Source organism: Chaetodon trifascialis, chromosome 7 (assembly GCF_039877785.1).
Source record: "Chaetodon trifascialis isolate fChaTrf1 chromosome 7, fChaTrf1.hap1, whole genome shotgun sequence".
NCBI classification, from domain to species: domain Eukaryota; kingdom Metazoa; phylum Chordata; class Actinopteri; order Chaetodontiformes; family Chaetodontidae; genus Chaetodon; species Chaetodon trifascialis.
The window spans coordinates 24951970-24966745 of NC_092062.1; the positions used below are offsets into that span (position 1 = coordinate 24951970).

General features: G+C 42.0%; 2 protein-coding genes across 2 annotated transcripts; one reads left to right on the plus strand and one right to left on the minus strand.

Moving 5' to 3' along the window:
* Nucleotides 1–946: 946 nt before the first annotated feature.
* On the minus strand, nucleotides 947–8287 carry LOC139334196 (NLR family CARD domain-containing protein 3-like). The gene is made up of 8 exons (XM_070966955.1): nucleotides 7960–8287; nucleotides 7045–7122; nucleotides 6855–6899; nucleotides 4923–6732; nucleotides 4535–4621; nucleotides 3668–3835; nucleotides 3217–3527; nucleotides 947–1626 (listed from the first exon to the last, which is right to left on the minus strand). Exons 1-8 carry the CDS (start codon nucleotides 8285–8287, stop codon nucleotides 947–949), a joined length of 3507 nt encoding a protein of 1168 aa, XP_070823056.1.
* Nucleotides 8288–9435: 1148 nt separating this feature from the next.
* Nucleotides 9436–14296, plus strand: LOC139334099 (sialoadhesin). The gene is made up of 8 exons (XM_070966851.1): nucleotides 9436–9501; nucleotides 10319–10723; nucleotides 11543–11854; nucleotides 11938–12201; nucleotides 12706–12978; nucleotides 13386–13488; nucleotides 13580–13745; nucleotides 13847–14296. The coding sequence occupies exons 1-8, from the start codon at nucleotides 9459–9461 to the stop codon at nucleotides 14000–14002; spliced, it is 1722 nt and encodes a 573-aa protein (XP_070822952.1). The 5' UTR covers nucleotides 9436–9458; the 3' UTR covers nucleotides 14003–14296.
* Nucleotides 14297–14776: the final 480 nt, after the last annotated feature.

The window sequence follows — 14776 nt, forward strand, 5'->3', positions numbered from 1 at the left end:
TTAGACGTTACAACGGCCAAGGCAGGAACAAGACTTCACCGGCATGGAGCACTTAAAACAGTGTCTACAAAGCAGGTGCAGCTCTGTTTCTTCTTTTTATGGCCTTCAGAACTATTAGAATCCACACGAGGTCCATTGCAAGACTCAGTGCCTGAGCAAGAATCATTGATTTGATGCTGGTAAGAATGCTTCAGAAAGGTCAGAATTAGTTCCCATGAGCCAAAAGAAGAAAAAAAAAAAAATGTTTGTATGGGCCAAAAAAACGTTGTCAGTAAAATACTGAACAATAACAACCAAAAATCCCCCCAAAAAAATCACAAAAAAACCCACTCTTAATAAAAAAAATTTTAGTGCTGTCAATTGATTAAAATATTTAATTGTGATTAATCTCATGAATGTCATAGTTAATTTAATTAATCGCACATTTTTATCTATTCTAAATGTCCCATTAATTATCATTTTAATAATCTTATCAACATGGAAAAGTGGATAGGCTTGCTTTGTGCAAATGTTTTTTATTTAAAACAACAACGTGTAGTGTTATTTTTCACACTAACATTCTCACTTTAAGCAGTCATTCACATTTGAAGCCAAATCTCACACAATTTAACACAGTGGAAAGCCGTCCATTGTCGCCTGGTTTTGACAAGGAGGCGGCGGAGAATCCGCATTAGCTGTGTGTTTGGCGATCAAGTGACATTTCAGGCTGGATGTGCTGCGACGATAACTCAGTTCACACCAACAATACACACAGATAACTTTGGTCTTGTCAGTCGACCCATCTGGCAACTTTTTGAAACTAAACTTTCCATTCAGATCCTTGTTTGCATCCGTTTCGGCGTTTCACGCTTGACTTCTACACAAACCGGTAGCCTATTCTTTCACAGCTAGCGAGCAGGCAAAACCAAACACGTGCGTGGGGCGTGCCTATTGTTTTGTTTCCGGTTTACAATCGGATCCTGTAGTTTTCTAACATTACTAGCAGTTCCTGCTTTGGAGTTTTCAGGGTTCTGCTTTTTTCCTTAGTGAAAGGGGCTTTTAAGGGGTTTTCATAGAACTGTGTTCTTGTGTGTTCCTTCCTCTTACGAAGTTTTCTCAAGTTCTCTGCTCTACGTAAGGTTGCCAACAGGCACTTGACGTCCCCTTGCAGTAGCATGAGACCATCTCTCTCTGCATCAGAGGCCTTCTTCCACTGCGTTCTCAGCTGCCTTCTCTCTCTGACCAGTCTTTCGACCCCTTGCTGCCTCCTGGGTTTGGCTGGTGCTGGCGTTGCTTTGAAGCTTCTCCTTACATTCACTCCAAAGAGCTCTTCTCCGTAGTGGTAGATGATGTTGCCCATCCTTTCTAGCTTTCTCTCTGCTGTGCCCACTTGTTGCTCAGGGATTCTTGTCGGGTTGTTGTTGACTGTTTCCCACTCTCTCTTTTCAACAGCTTTGGGCCTCTTCACACTCGGTCTGAGCCCTTTGATTGTGTCCTGCTTGCGAGGTCTCTGTGGTTGGTTGGGTTCCTCCACTGGCCTTTCCGTCCTTGTATTATCCTCCTCAGTGACAGGGGTGCTGATGCTCTGCGACCTTTGGTTTTTGTCCCGTCGCTGTGCTTCAATCGACTGATTTGACTGGATTTTTACTACAGAGTTTTAAGAACTTGGTTTTTTCAAATTGTGTCAAATAATGACACTTTGTTATTCAGTGTAAAGTGAAAATTTGAAGCTATTTTTAGCTTCTTTTGTACCACAAAAATGTACCTTCCATTGATGATTATTACAAATAATGAGAGTTTATCGATGCCACACACACACACACACACACACACACACACACACACACACACACACACACATTCAGCCTTCACTTGATGTATATACTGCCGACATATTCTCATACAACACACATTTAATACCATACTCTCCAGGTAGAGGCACCCCTATTTTAAATTTAAAATAAATTAGACTAAATTAGACATAAATCTGAAGTTTGTATTCATTTAATCAAATAAATCAGGCAACATTTCTGGATTAATGATAGCAACATGTTTCATAGTACAACAGAAAAGTCTGTTTGATAGGATAACATCAAAGTTTGTTGATCACATGATGGGCAAATTAAGTTATTACAGACAAGAATAAAAGGAGCAAATAAAAAGAATAAATCAAACTCTAAGTTTCTCAATGCTAAATTTATAATTGCACACGAGTAAGATATGGATGATAAAATACAGTGTTTTTGTACTATATAGAAACAAATATAACAGTAAAATATATACACATATATGAGCATAATATAAAACATATAATATTGGTTAAGATATTCGCACAGAGGTCATTTTAGGTTGTGATGTGTATGAAACAATATGAATACTGTGCTGCATTAAATGATGCTGGAGTTGAACAGTCTGAACAGTGAACGGTTCCTTCTTCCACATTGGATACAGCAGTCTGCTGCTGAGGGAGCCGCTTAACGTTAATGCCCCCACCATCAAATTCAAATATCCAGTTTCCTGATATGCATAAGCTGCAGATCGCAGAGAGTTGGAGCTGTAGGCAGAGCAAGATTGGAAGATCCCTCCATTGTGGTTGATTCACAGTGATGATGCTCCTCAGACCTGTGTCATTCAGAGACTCATTGCTGGTTATTATTATTAATAATCAAACTTTAACTCTATCAAAAGAAATCTCATAATTTGAATTAAAAAAAATTGACTTAGTCGCATGTTTCTTATGATAAGTTACAGTGACATCGTCAGGTCTGTTGAGCAGATAGATGAAAGGTGCAGAGAGAAGTTGAGTAACACTTAGAGGTGAGGCTGTTGTATGCTGTAAGTGCAAGTATGTGTGATCTTCACAGCACACACCCACAGTTTTTACCTAATGAGATCACATAAAAATGGGTAATAGTGTTCTTTAAGTTCTGAAAATAACATAGTGCCCAAAGAGATTTACTTTTAAATAAACAGACAGTTTAGTTACTTTAAAATTTACATGAGAGATTATCAAAAATGAACTGTAGACTTTCACTAGCCGAATGAATTATTATTATTTTCAGGCTGATGCAACAATGTTCTGTATGTTTTCTGAGTTGTTAAAGAGGAAGTTAAGATTAACATGAATTCCACTTTCACAAGCTGAAGTCAGAATGTAGTTTGACGCACAGCGGATGCTTAGACAGCATCTGCTGTTTCAGGTGGTGCCCCGCTCTTATGTGCAGTTTTCTACATAACTTGAGGTTGTGGAAGACTTCAGCAACTTCACAATCTTTGTTTTTAGCTCCGTTGCTTTCTCTGCATTCTCTCCTTTCTCCACGTGTTCTCCCGCCACCTGGAGCCCCTTCAGCACCGACCGCAGGGCGTCCGCATTCTTCACTGAGTCCATCTGGTCTCTGTCGACCTGGATCTCTTCCACCCAGTCCAGGTAGGCCTGAAGTAATCCCAGGTCATCCACAAAGTTGGCAATAATCCGTAGTCCTGGTCGACGTTGCTCCAGCTCCCTCAGCCTACTCTTCCCCACCTCTCCAATATCATTCCCAACAATGCTGATGAAGGAGAAAATAACCAATTAGTAACAGGAGTTATTGCTTTACGTGATGACAGGCATTTATTCACACTAGATGGCAGTGTTTTCATACAATGTGACACTGAGGAGACAGCAGGAGGTGGTGTGTTTAGGTCTTACGTCAGCGTCTTCAGAGAGGTGTTTTTGCTGAGGCAGTTAATGATGTTTTCGGTTCCTCTCTCTGTGATGCCGGTGATGTCCAGATAGAGTTCCTCCACAGTGTTGTTGTGCTCCAGAGCATTCCAGAGCTCCAAAACCCCCTCTGGACCCAGGTTATTGCCACACATACTGTATATATGAGTAAAATAATTATGCTACAGTAAAATACAAGTAGTATAGTGTCCAGTGACTTATATTCAGGGCTTGCAGCAGGACGGCTCAGGCCGTGTGCAGGTCTTGAAAAGTCTTAAAAAGCAATGAATTTAGTTTCAGGCTTTGAAATGTATTTAAATAGTCTTAAACTTCACTGGTGCAACAGTGGATTCCGTGCTTAGAGTCTTTTGAGTCACTGTCTCATAATGGACAAGTGTCAGTTGCAGCAAAAACAATCTGTTAATTATTCTTTAATTGGCTGACCCATCCATTAATGTTCTGTCACTTATCTGGGTCCAGATCACATTAACTGATTAGTTATGTTAGTAGGAAGTATATACAGCTGGGATGTGCTGGCAAAAATATTCTATAAAATAATAAATAAATTCATACTCTTAATGAATAATTAAGATTAAAACACTGCAGAAACCATTGGGGTGCAAGAACTGACAAAGAATCAAAAAGTGAACCTTACTCTGATCATCTGTTAATATGTTTTGATAATGACTTGATAAATCCATGATCAATGAGTTGGACCATTCATTGTGTCCCCTCAAGCACTATTATTTGCTAATTCATGTATTTTATGACCGTTGCACCCTCCAAACAGTGAACCCTTAATGTATATTTTTCAAAGTGGTGTTGTGGTGTAATGAATCCTCTTTCATAACTTACAACAGCTTTTTCACTTGACACTCGTTTGATTTCAGAACTGCAGATTCTAAAATGGCAGCTTGTCTATCCAGGCAGTTGTATCTCAAACTGAAAAAGAACAGAAAAACGTGAGGTTGACAATGTCCATTTTTTTCATCTATTTTCCAAAACTGCCTATCATTCTCAAGCTTGTAAGGGGGCTGGCGTCTGTCCCAGAATGCATTTAGTGAGAAGCGTATTATACCCTAGAGAGGTTGCTAGTCCATCACAGAGTTAGACATAGATTGTACAGTTTCCAGCATGCAGACACAGAAAGGCATTAGCCCATCAAATTTAAACCCAGGCTTGTTTTCATTACCCAGAGTCAAACGACAAACCGGTATAAAATCAAATAAAATCAGTTACTCACTAGAGAGATTCACAGCGATGCAGGATCGGCCTCAGTCTGTATAGTCCTCTGTTTCCAATGTTGGAGTAGCCTAAGTTGAGCTCCTGCAGCTTGTGCGGAGAGAACTGCAGCACATAGTGCATGGCTGCACAGTCCACAACAGTCAGCTTCATTTTAAACAGGTTGAGTTTCTTGATCTCTGGTGCTGCCATGCTGGTAGTTTCCTTCATGTGGAACTCCATCATGCAGTGGAGAAGATTGAGGGCTGCCTGGTTGTCAAGCTCCCTGTCCTTAAATTGGTCTTTGAACCACAAACCCAGCCTGGCAGAGATGGCATCCCCTTGCTCAATGGGGGAAATAACAAGGCCATCCAACTGACCTCCCACCCGAGCTCGGAGCATTCCCATGAAGAAGCGTGTGAACATCTGGAGGCTTTCCAGCTTGTCCATGTTGAGGTCTATATTTTGCAGGGGTGCAGCCGTGGACGATGATGGACGTTGCCCAAAACACCAGAAGTCCAGAGCTTGGATTATGTCCTCCTGGCTGAAGAAACTGATTGTGCAGTAGAGGGCAGCCAGATGTTCTTGAACAGTCAAGTGGAAGAAAGAAAACATCTCCACTGTTTCCTCTTCGAGAGGCTGGAGGATGTGGCAGAGAAAGGTGGTCTGAAGATCAGCAAGCGTGATGCTGTAGTTCTCCAAATCTGCTTTGTTGAACATGATCTTTTTCTGCAAAAGGCTTTCATAAGCCAGTTTTCCCAGGTTTGTCAATTGTTGCTTTGCCATCGAGAGAACCTGAGATCTTGGTGTGCTTCTCTCTGCGCTCCCCCTCAGTGCATGGTGCTTGACGGCTGTAAATAGGTAGCAGAAATAAACCTCGCTGACTGTTCTGGGCGGGTTTAGCTCCAGCGACTTTGAGTCATCATCAGCTTCATTTTCTGAAGAAAAGAACTCAGCCATAGCGGTGCAGATGATATAGCAATAAAGAGGGATGAAGGATAGCACGAAAAGGTTGTCATTGTTCAAGATGTAATGGTAGACTTTTTCAGCAACTTCACCGTCTTTGTAGAACTTTGTGGTATATTCTTTCACCTGGTCCTCCTCAAAGCCCAACACGACACAACATCTCTGGAAGAAACGCTTGGGAGCTTCAGTTGATGGTCTTGTCGTAAGAATGACTGATGCCTCTGGGAGAAGGCTTCCCTTGATTAAAGCCACCATCAGCTCTGACACCGGCACCTTTGATCCAACATCGATGTTTTTGTCTGGACTCTTCCAGTCCAAGGGGAATTTGAACTCATCTAATCCATCCAAGATGAAGAGCAAAGAGCATGGTGAGGTGAAAAGATCAGGTAGAGCTTCCTTCAGGTACCGAAACTGTTTTCCCAGCAGCTCCAATAAGCTCAGTGGTGCCTCGATCAAATTGAGCTCTCTGAAGCGCAGGTCAAAAATGCAGGTGAATTCACGCATGTTCTTTCCAATTGCCCACTCATAGACGAGTCTCTGTACTGCGACACTCTTCCCAATACCAGCTATACCCTTCACTTTAACCCTTTTGGGGGGTCGCCCCGATGGCCCTTGGGGGCTTAATAGATGGCACGGCTGGATACGCTGGGAAGCCTGATGGACGTAGATGCGAGCTCGTCTGCTCGCAAGGTCAAAGTATTCATGTTGGCTGCTGTCAACTAAGTCATCATCTTCTGTCACGAAAAGGTCAGTGTAGCGGATTTCAATGTGAGAAGCTGAGTTAGAAGCGACTGCCTCACCCTCTGAGTAACACTTTAATTGCTCTGTGCATTTCAGTAGCGTTGTTTTATGGGCTGAAATGGGAACTGCAATGAAACACAGCCAGATGAAATACATTATCAACAGATTTGACTCAAATTACTCTTCTGTCTTAGATAAGATAAATATTTTGGCTTATCTCTGTCTTTCACTAAAGATATTGGCATACCTCGGATGTTGGCTAACTTTACGCTCCTGGCAGGTTTCAGTTCTTCTGCATAAGGAAGAAAATTTGACTTCAATACATTTTCAAAACATGGAAGAAAATCAAGCATTTTTTTTAATCTTTGGAAGATGCATTAGAAATAATATAGATAATATTCTTAACTCTAGTTATTAAAAAGATGGTGAATCCATACCTTTAACCTCAGTGGTCACAGTAAATCCCTTGGTCTTTCCTCTGAACAGTTTAGAAATGGGGCCCTTAGGGTTCTTCTCTGTGGATATCACAGGATTTGTACAGTAAATATGACGTGTGATAAACAGTACCGTAGGCTGTAATACACAGTGTAATTTAAAGTGTGTTTGGATGTCATGTGTTTGCTTAAAAATGTCACATTTATGGGAGCATTTTTCCGACATAACTCATCACATGCAAAAACAATTAAGACTAAGAGTATGCGGGCATGCTAGTAGCTGCCAGGCTATATTTAGGTACAGGGTTGCTTTGAGTTGAATGCTAACACCAACATGCTAATGTGCTCAAAAGAACAATGGCAAGACTTTTATGTTTGACAGGTATAATGTTTACCATATTCACCATCTTAGCTTGGTAGCATGCTAACATGTGCTTATTGGGCTCATGGAAATATCATTAGTTTAGCAGGAATTCATAAATCAAAAATCATTTCAACATGTCGTCCTGATGATGATTCTGCATGATAAGCTATGAATAATCAAAGTAATCGCAACAGCAGTACACAGTGACCTATTCAACAGTTGTTAAGACATTTCATTCAAAACAACAAATGTTAACTTGGTGGGACTAGAGGAAAGGTCAGGGGATCGCCAGAGTCCCTTTGCTAGGATTCATCCAATTCATGGGAAAATTGATGGAAAAGATGACTAACTAACTAACTAACTGACAGACATTGCCATCGCTAAAGCAACGTCACCAACATGATGTTACACTCCTTTATTGCAAAGTCAGGAAAAATCATAGCTGATAATAGCTTGTTAATCATTTTTTCACACCTTTGTTACTCACGGTGTAAAACTTGAATGTCTTTAACTGCAGTCATCCAGTTTCTACTTGCATATTAAAGCAACCTCACCTTCAACTTTTACAGGTGTAGGCACTGGCTTACTGGCAGCATCGTTCCTGCAGTGTCTCTCCACCCAGACCTGCAGATCGCTGCAGTAATAATCCTGCACCTCCCGCAACACCTGCAGGAACTTTTGGCTGCTCTCCTCAGAGGTACACACCGTCTCTAGAGCTTGGGCCACGGCATTGGAAGGTGACTTCTCCAGCAGAGACAGGTAGTGGGCATAGGAAAGCACCTCAGCATCACGCAGCCAACGCAGCAGGGGAGCTGGATGGTCACGAGTCCAGTTCAGCAGCAAGTCTCTCTGAGACCGGAGCAATTGCTGAGCTGAGTTCATGGCTTTAGAAGACACTGTTGGGAGGAATGTTCCAGGTGAATGATTTGTTCTCTGTCTTAAGAGCACAGTTAGGCATGACTTTGAACTCTGTGGTCTCACACTTAAATTCAGAAAACCGCTGTATGAAAAAACAGTAATCAATGATTAAAACGCTTACCTTAAAGAAATGTTTCATTGGTATTTTCTGTGTCACGTTGCCTCATCTAGTTTTTCAATTGCGGTCATTAGAGTTGTCAGGAAAGCAGTTCGTGTTCTGTCTCAAGGTGCAGGAAGGCGTGCCTCAACTTTTAAAAGGGTCCATAGTTCAAAGAGTTCAAGTCTTTGTTCTTGCCTCTGATTAGTCGGCTTTGCTTGATCTTGCAGAAACAGGAAAAAAAGAAGGTTTGCATTTTCACACTTGATGATGATTTAAATGATTTCATTCAAATCATTCAAATCCAATGCAATTCGAAAAGAATAACTACAAGTCGTACATTTTCCTAGAATTACTAGAATTTTGTGTAGATAAACCGATCGGCCAGCAGACCGAACAGTCCTTTGCTGAAATGCAAACATTTTGTTTCCAACCTTTTGAATAGCTGTTATCACCTACTCACTTGGACATGTATTTATTGCTGTCAGAACAGCTATGAGTCAGTCTCAGCACAAATGTTAATCATTTATCTGCTTTATCGCACTTTCTCTGGCACCTTTGTCCACATATCTTTTATCACACTGTAAGAGAGGCTCAGTTAGGAAGCTCCGTTTAAACAGAGCGAATCAGAAATGAACACTTTTAGTTGTCGGAGCCTTTGAGGAAATGGTCAGCAGCATGAGAGTGACTCATCCATTGTCATGTGTTGTCTCACAGATAGTTGCTGTGCTCTGTCTTTCCCAAGCAAACAATTCCTAATTGCATTACGTGAATGACTATTTGAATCTTTTGACATGTTTAAATCAGTAGCAAGTTGTAAACCTACTTTTACTGATGGCAAAATTACATTCTGAGCCACAAGCTCAATGGTATGTGATGAATGAATGTAATAAGCATGGTTGACAGTGAAGCTACTGGAAGAGGAGGCATCAAAGTGAAGTCATGGAACCAGGAGCAGAATGAAACACCCCAACTTCCCCTTCTTTGCTCTGTGCTCATCCTTCCCTCTGTCTGTGCTGGCAGAGCAGGGGTGCAGTCATGCATGTGGACACTGTCTTTCTCGTGTGTCCTATGATTTTTGGTGAGTAATTTAATCCTTTATGATTTTTTAAAAAATGCATCAGCTTCAGATTTCTGAATGACTTTCACGGCTAATCAATATTCTGTCATGTTAACATATTGAATTATGACATGTTAGCCCTGATGTTGCTATTATTATATGAATTTATTAGTGTAGGAGATGGAGAAATTGTTGTTTTTTCTGCAAATGTCTCCTGCAGAATATACTGTAATGGAGGATTACATTATAGTCACAAATAAGAATCATTTCTGTTGTTTTCATAATTATTGTGTTGTGTTGATGGCATTGTCAAAATACATATGCAAACAATCCCTAAAATAATCAAGATAGCTGTGATTTAAAATATTTCCGACATCACATCCACTGAGTAAAAAACAAAGTGTAGTCGATTTTCCAGAGCCAAAAGTACAGCTGTCCTCTTCCCTTTTCTAAATATACGTCTGTTACGAAATTTACTGGGTCATATTGTGCATTTGCAGACAGTGCGGTGAAATACAGCAGAATCTGACCTCATGTCAAACGTATTCTTTGTGATGACCTTTTAGGAATATCTTAAAGCATTAAGTCAGCCACACCACCACCGTTGGATGAGAGAGCTTTGTAGGTTGGAACAGAAACAGTCTTTGGCCTTATAAAGGTCAAGTTAAAACTAAGAAATACATCCAGCACATACGAACACCACAACTGAGGCACAGATATATGGCTGGATAGCTTGATACAGAAGCTGCTGCCTCCTGTGATTTAACCCTGAACTTAGAAGCAGGCAAGGTCAGATCTGTGTACATACGGGTGAATAATTTTTTGTTCTCCATCACAGCAGCAGCCTTGTGGAGGGGGGTCCAGGCTGCCTCTCCTGTGCCCTCAGTCCCTGACCGTGTCCAAGCTCTTGTGGGCTCCTGCGTGGTGATTCCCTGCTCTTTCACTCCTCTAGCTCTTCATCCTCTCAGGGGGAGGAGGGAGAGGGTGGACGTCCGGCTGAGTTTCAGAGGTGGCGGCCGCTTCTTCCCTCTCCGCAGCACCGCTTTCAACAGCGAGGACAGAGATCAAGCGAGCAGGGATTTCCAAGGCCGGACGTCCCTCTTTGGACGGATCGCAGATGGAGACTGCTCAGTGAAGATCGAAAGGATCAGCCGGGATGACTCACGGATGTTTGAGATCGCTCTGAAGGGAGGCGATGACTTACTGTGGGGGAGGCCAAGGAGCTTCAGTCTGGATGTAGTGGGTGAGTGGGGGAGTCATGCTTGTGATGCTCTTTCTTAAAAAAGTAGTTTTATATATTATTATTATTATATTTAGCAACCAAATAATGTGTATCGAGGCTTGTGACCTTAGAAAAAATATTATTGTATAGAAGCAGAGATGCAACAAACTTATGCAGACACACAGTGACTAATTGCATACAAAAGCCAAAAACCCAAAAGGCTGCAATAAAATTTCTATTGCATGTGCATTAGTTAACAAGGTGTAGAAATCTGTGTAGAATTTAATCCCTCAGGTCACCATCATGCCAAACATTTCAATAAATGAATACAAATATGCACTTTTATTTTAAATGAGCAATAGCAGTCAACAAGTACTTTTACTACAAGTTAGGATCACATGACAGGCATTTAGGAAACAGTCAAAGAAAAACACTGCAAAACGCTGGCCCTCATAAAGGAGCTAAGAAAGCAATAAAATCAAGCTTTTGACACGTCTCGTATCAGTGAAGAAAAAAGCAGTTTTGTGCTTCTCAGTTCTGTTCAAACAGATCCAGTAACCAGTAATAAAACTTCAGTAAGAAGTCACAATCTCTTATTAAAATAATTAAGGACAAAGAAGCTTGAAACAAGTGAAATGCTCTAACATAAAAACTCATTTAAGATATTTCATTATTTAAATTTCACTTTTGTGCAGTAAAAGAGGTAAAAAGGCAAAACAAGGCCTGAGGAATCAACCACCTTAATTAAAAAGATCCTGTACCTATGTAGATATGGAAATCTGGGACAAATAACCCACAGCAGTAAAACATGGTAATGATGGAGATTTTCCTCACTGACAGACACTCCTGAGCCTCCTGTCATCAGCGGCATGTTGGTGGCCACAGAAGGACAGCTGGTCACCCTGAACTGCTCCGTCAGCTATCACTGCCCCTCCAGACCTCCTGCCCTGCAGTGGAGCTGGGAGCGAGGAGCCCAGCTGAACAACACCGAGCCTGAGGAGGTGCAGACACTCCACCCGGAGCCCCACAGGCTGATGTTACTGGCCTCTCTGTCCTTCACGGTGTCCCACAAGGTGAAACCCAGGCTCAAATGTGAAGTCAGCTACCCAGGAGCCAAAGCATTGGCCACCTCGAAGGATCTGCATGTGACATGTAAGTAGAATTTTGACGATTATCTTTCTGTTTCTTGGCTCAGTTTCCACTAAAACCTTGTTTTTCTTTTCTATGCTCTGTAGTTTCACCGAAGGATGTAGTGGTTCAGGTCCAGTCCTTGATGGTGCAGGAGGGGGGCAGTGCCTTGCTGGTCTGCTCATGTAAAGCAGACCCGCCAGTGTATGAGTACCGCTGGTCCTACAGTCAACATGGCCGAACGGTGCACCTCCACCAACGCACACATGCGATCCGGGTCTTCAATGTGACCCGCGACATGAGGGTCCGCTGCTCGGCACAGAACCTGATTGGTCGAGGGGACTCCCGGCCCACGCCTCTGAACATACAATGTAATCCTACTTCCTGGAGGAAACTCCAATGGCCATACAGACATGTGGACTATGAGCCTTACCTCCTTATGTTTGGTTTTCAGGGGTGTTAAAGAATAACAGTAAGATCAGGTTAAAATGCAGCATTCACTGCTCTTTCCTGTTGAAAGTTTTAGGTTTGTTTCACCTCAAACTTATCGGGTCTGGTTCAAAGTTTTCTCTGTTGCACCTGTAACCAAACCCAGCTGTGATGTCACAGTGTACTGACCACACCCTGAGTGCACTCTGACATCACTGCAGCAAGTGAAACCGCTACAAGTTAGCAAGATTTTCAGCAGAAGTTAACTTGTCCTTTGAGGTGTTATGACATTATGACATATGTACAGAAAAAGCATAATATGTTGAAACAGACTTAAGATATTACATAAATAAAAAGTAATGTATAATTTAAAGACGATATATAACGATATGTAATAAGTAAAGGAGTTTCAGGCAAAGTTTGAAGGTGCTCTTTCTCTCCTGCAGATAAACCTGTCATCCTCCGGCTCTCCTCCACCTGTGTTGTGGAGGAGCTGGAGGTGTTGTGTCACTGTTCAGTCGATTCCAACCCCAAACCAGCAGTCACCTGGAGCGTGAATGGGACCGTACCACCTCGTGATTACAACGTGTCGGTAACATCTGAGCCTGACATGCTAACAGCTACTCTGAGGGGCCGCATGGAGAGACCTCAGACAGTGATCTGCTTTGCTTTCAACGCACTGGGAAATGACTCCCTGATGGTGCTGCAGGGAGGAGCAGGTGTGTTCAAAGGCTCTGCCTCTTCTTCTGTTTTTTCCACTCTGATCTTGAGCTGGTGCTGAAACATCTGTGCAACATGCCTGCAGCTTGGAGAGAATGAGCTGGAGACTGAATTAAGGAACGCTGAAAAGAAAGCCTCGTGTTGTCGTGCCCTGACTGAACTCGTTGCTGCAGTCCATTTTATATTTTTTCATATTCTTAGTATTTCACATTTTAAAAAGCTTTTACAGATCTTACTCTGGAATTGTGAAGCCGTTGCACCAAGCTTGACTGACAAGCAATATGTCTCGAGTTAATAATAGACTGTAATCCATGTAATTTCATCCATGGCAGGGAGGGGAAATCGGGATTATTATATCATAGTTTTGCATAACATCCTGATCCATGTCTGCTCTTTTTGTACACAGAGACAACATATTTGCTGTGGTTGGTGATACCTACTGTGGCCATCTGCCTGATCATATTCCTTCTGTCTCTCTTTTTCTACTGCTGCCGAAAGAGAGCTGGGAAGTATGTGAAGCAAATCGGCTCCTTAAATGTTCACTTAATGTTGTCACACTTGCTTATTGTGCGGTTCACGCTCCTGTTCTGCCCTTTTCAGAGATGTCCTGAGTAGACGCCCAGCCGTGTACCCTGGAGGACTGGGACTTTATCAGGACCAGATGCCCCTCTACATTAACTGCACAGAAGTAACACATATCTACACCAATGGCAGCTACCAGCTTGTGTACCAGAACTGCACACCTCTTTTTGTCCATACAAAGCAGGTATGAGATTATCTCCATCTTTCAGTGTTATGTCTAAATCTCAAAAATCCCTAATTCCCAAATTTGAGGATTAGCAACATCTGTCCCTTTTTTTGTTTCAGATCCGCCCGATGGGCAGAAGAGGTGGAGAGAGACGAAGAGGAGGAGAGGGTGGAGGAACAGACAGACGGGTGGGTTTGGGAGTCAGAGGCACGAGAGAGGTGCAGGGTGCTGCTGTGGCCGATGCAGACACGGCCATTTACTTGGAGATCCTCTGAGCTCGCTGTGGAGAAGTCACATGATTCACCTGCTACACTGAACTCACATTACACTTCAGATTCACTGTCATACTGATGGTCCTGCGTAGTTCATGTCATTTTCAGTTTTTGTATATATTGTACATGCATATCTATATGTCAGCATTTCACAACCATGCACTGTGTGATCTCTTGAATAGCTCATGATGGTCTATCTCTCATAATCTCCATACTGAACCGTTTCTGTCTCTGAGTGTTGGCCTGTGACCTACCTCTGTGCTCTTTTTTTCAATAAAAGATGAAAAGGTTTGATAGAAGAGGTTTTTCATCATTTCATCTTGTGCCTATTGTACAACTCACAAGCACAGACTCTCGGATTTCATCCGGTCTCACAAGTCAGCCGCTCCAATTGCATCGGTAACAGGCAGTCTTTACAGTTCCTTTGGAAGTGGACTGCAGCCCAAGCTGTTATGCAATTTTCAGTATTTATCACATAAATAAGAAAGAGTGGCTCTGTTTTGTTAAGCGTCACAGTTTTGCTAGCATCAAGGAAGCACAATAGGGCTATGGAACTGTACACCTAAATGTAAAGGAGCCATTTTTGGTGACTAACTTAGTTTTCCACACAGAATGGCAGAAGGGTATTTTTTTATATATATAAAATTGCCACTTAATATAAATGCAAGGAATGCACGAAATTGAGTCAATGTAATTAATTTCACTTGTACTTTTCCTGCTATGAGACTGAAAAATGTCTATTGAAAGGTTTCTTACTAATACAGAAAAGTGACCTGT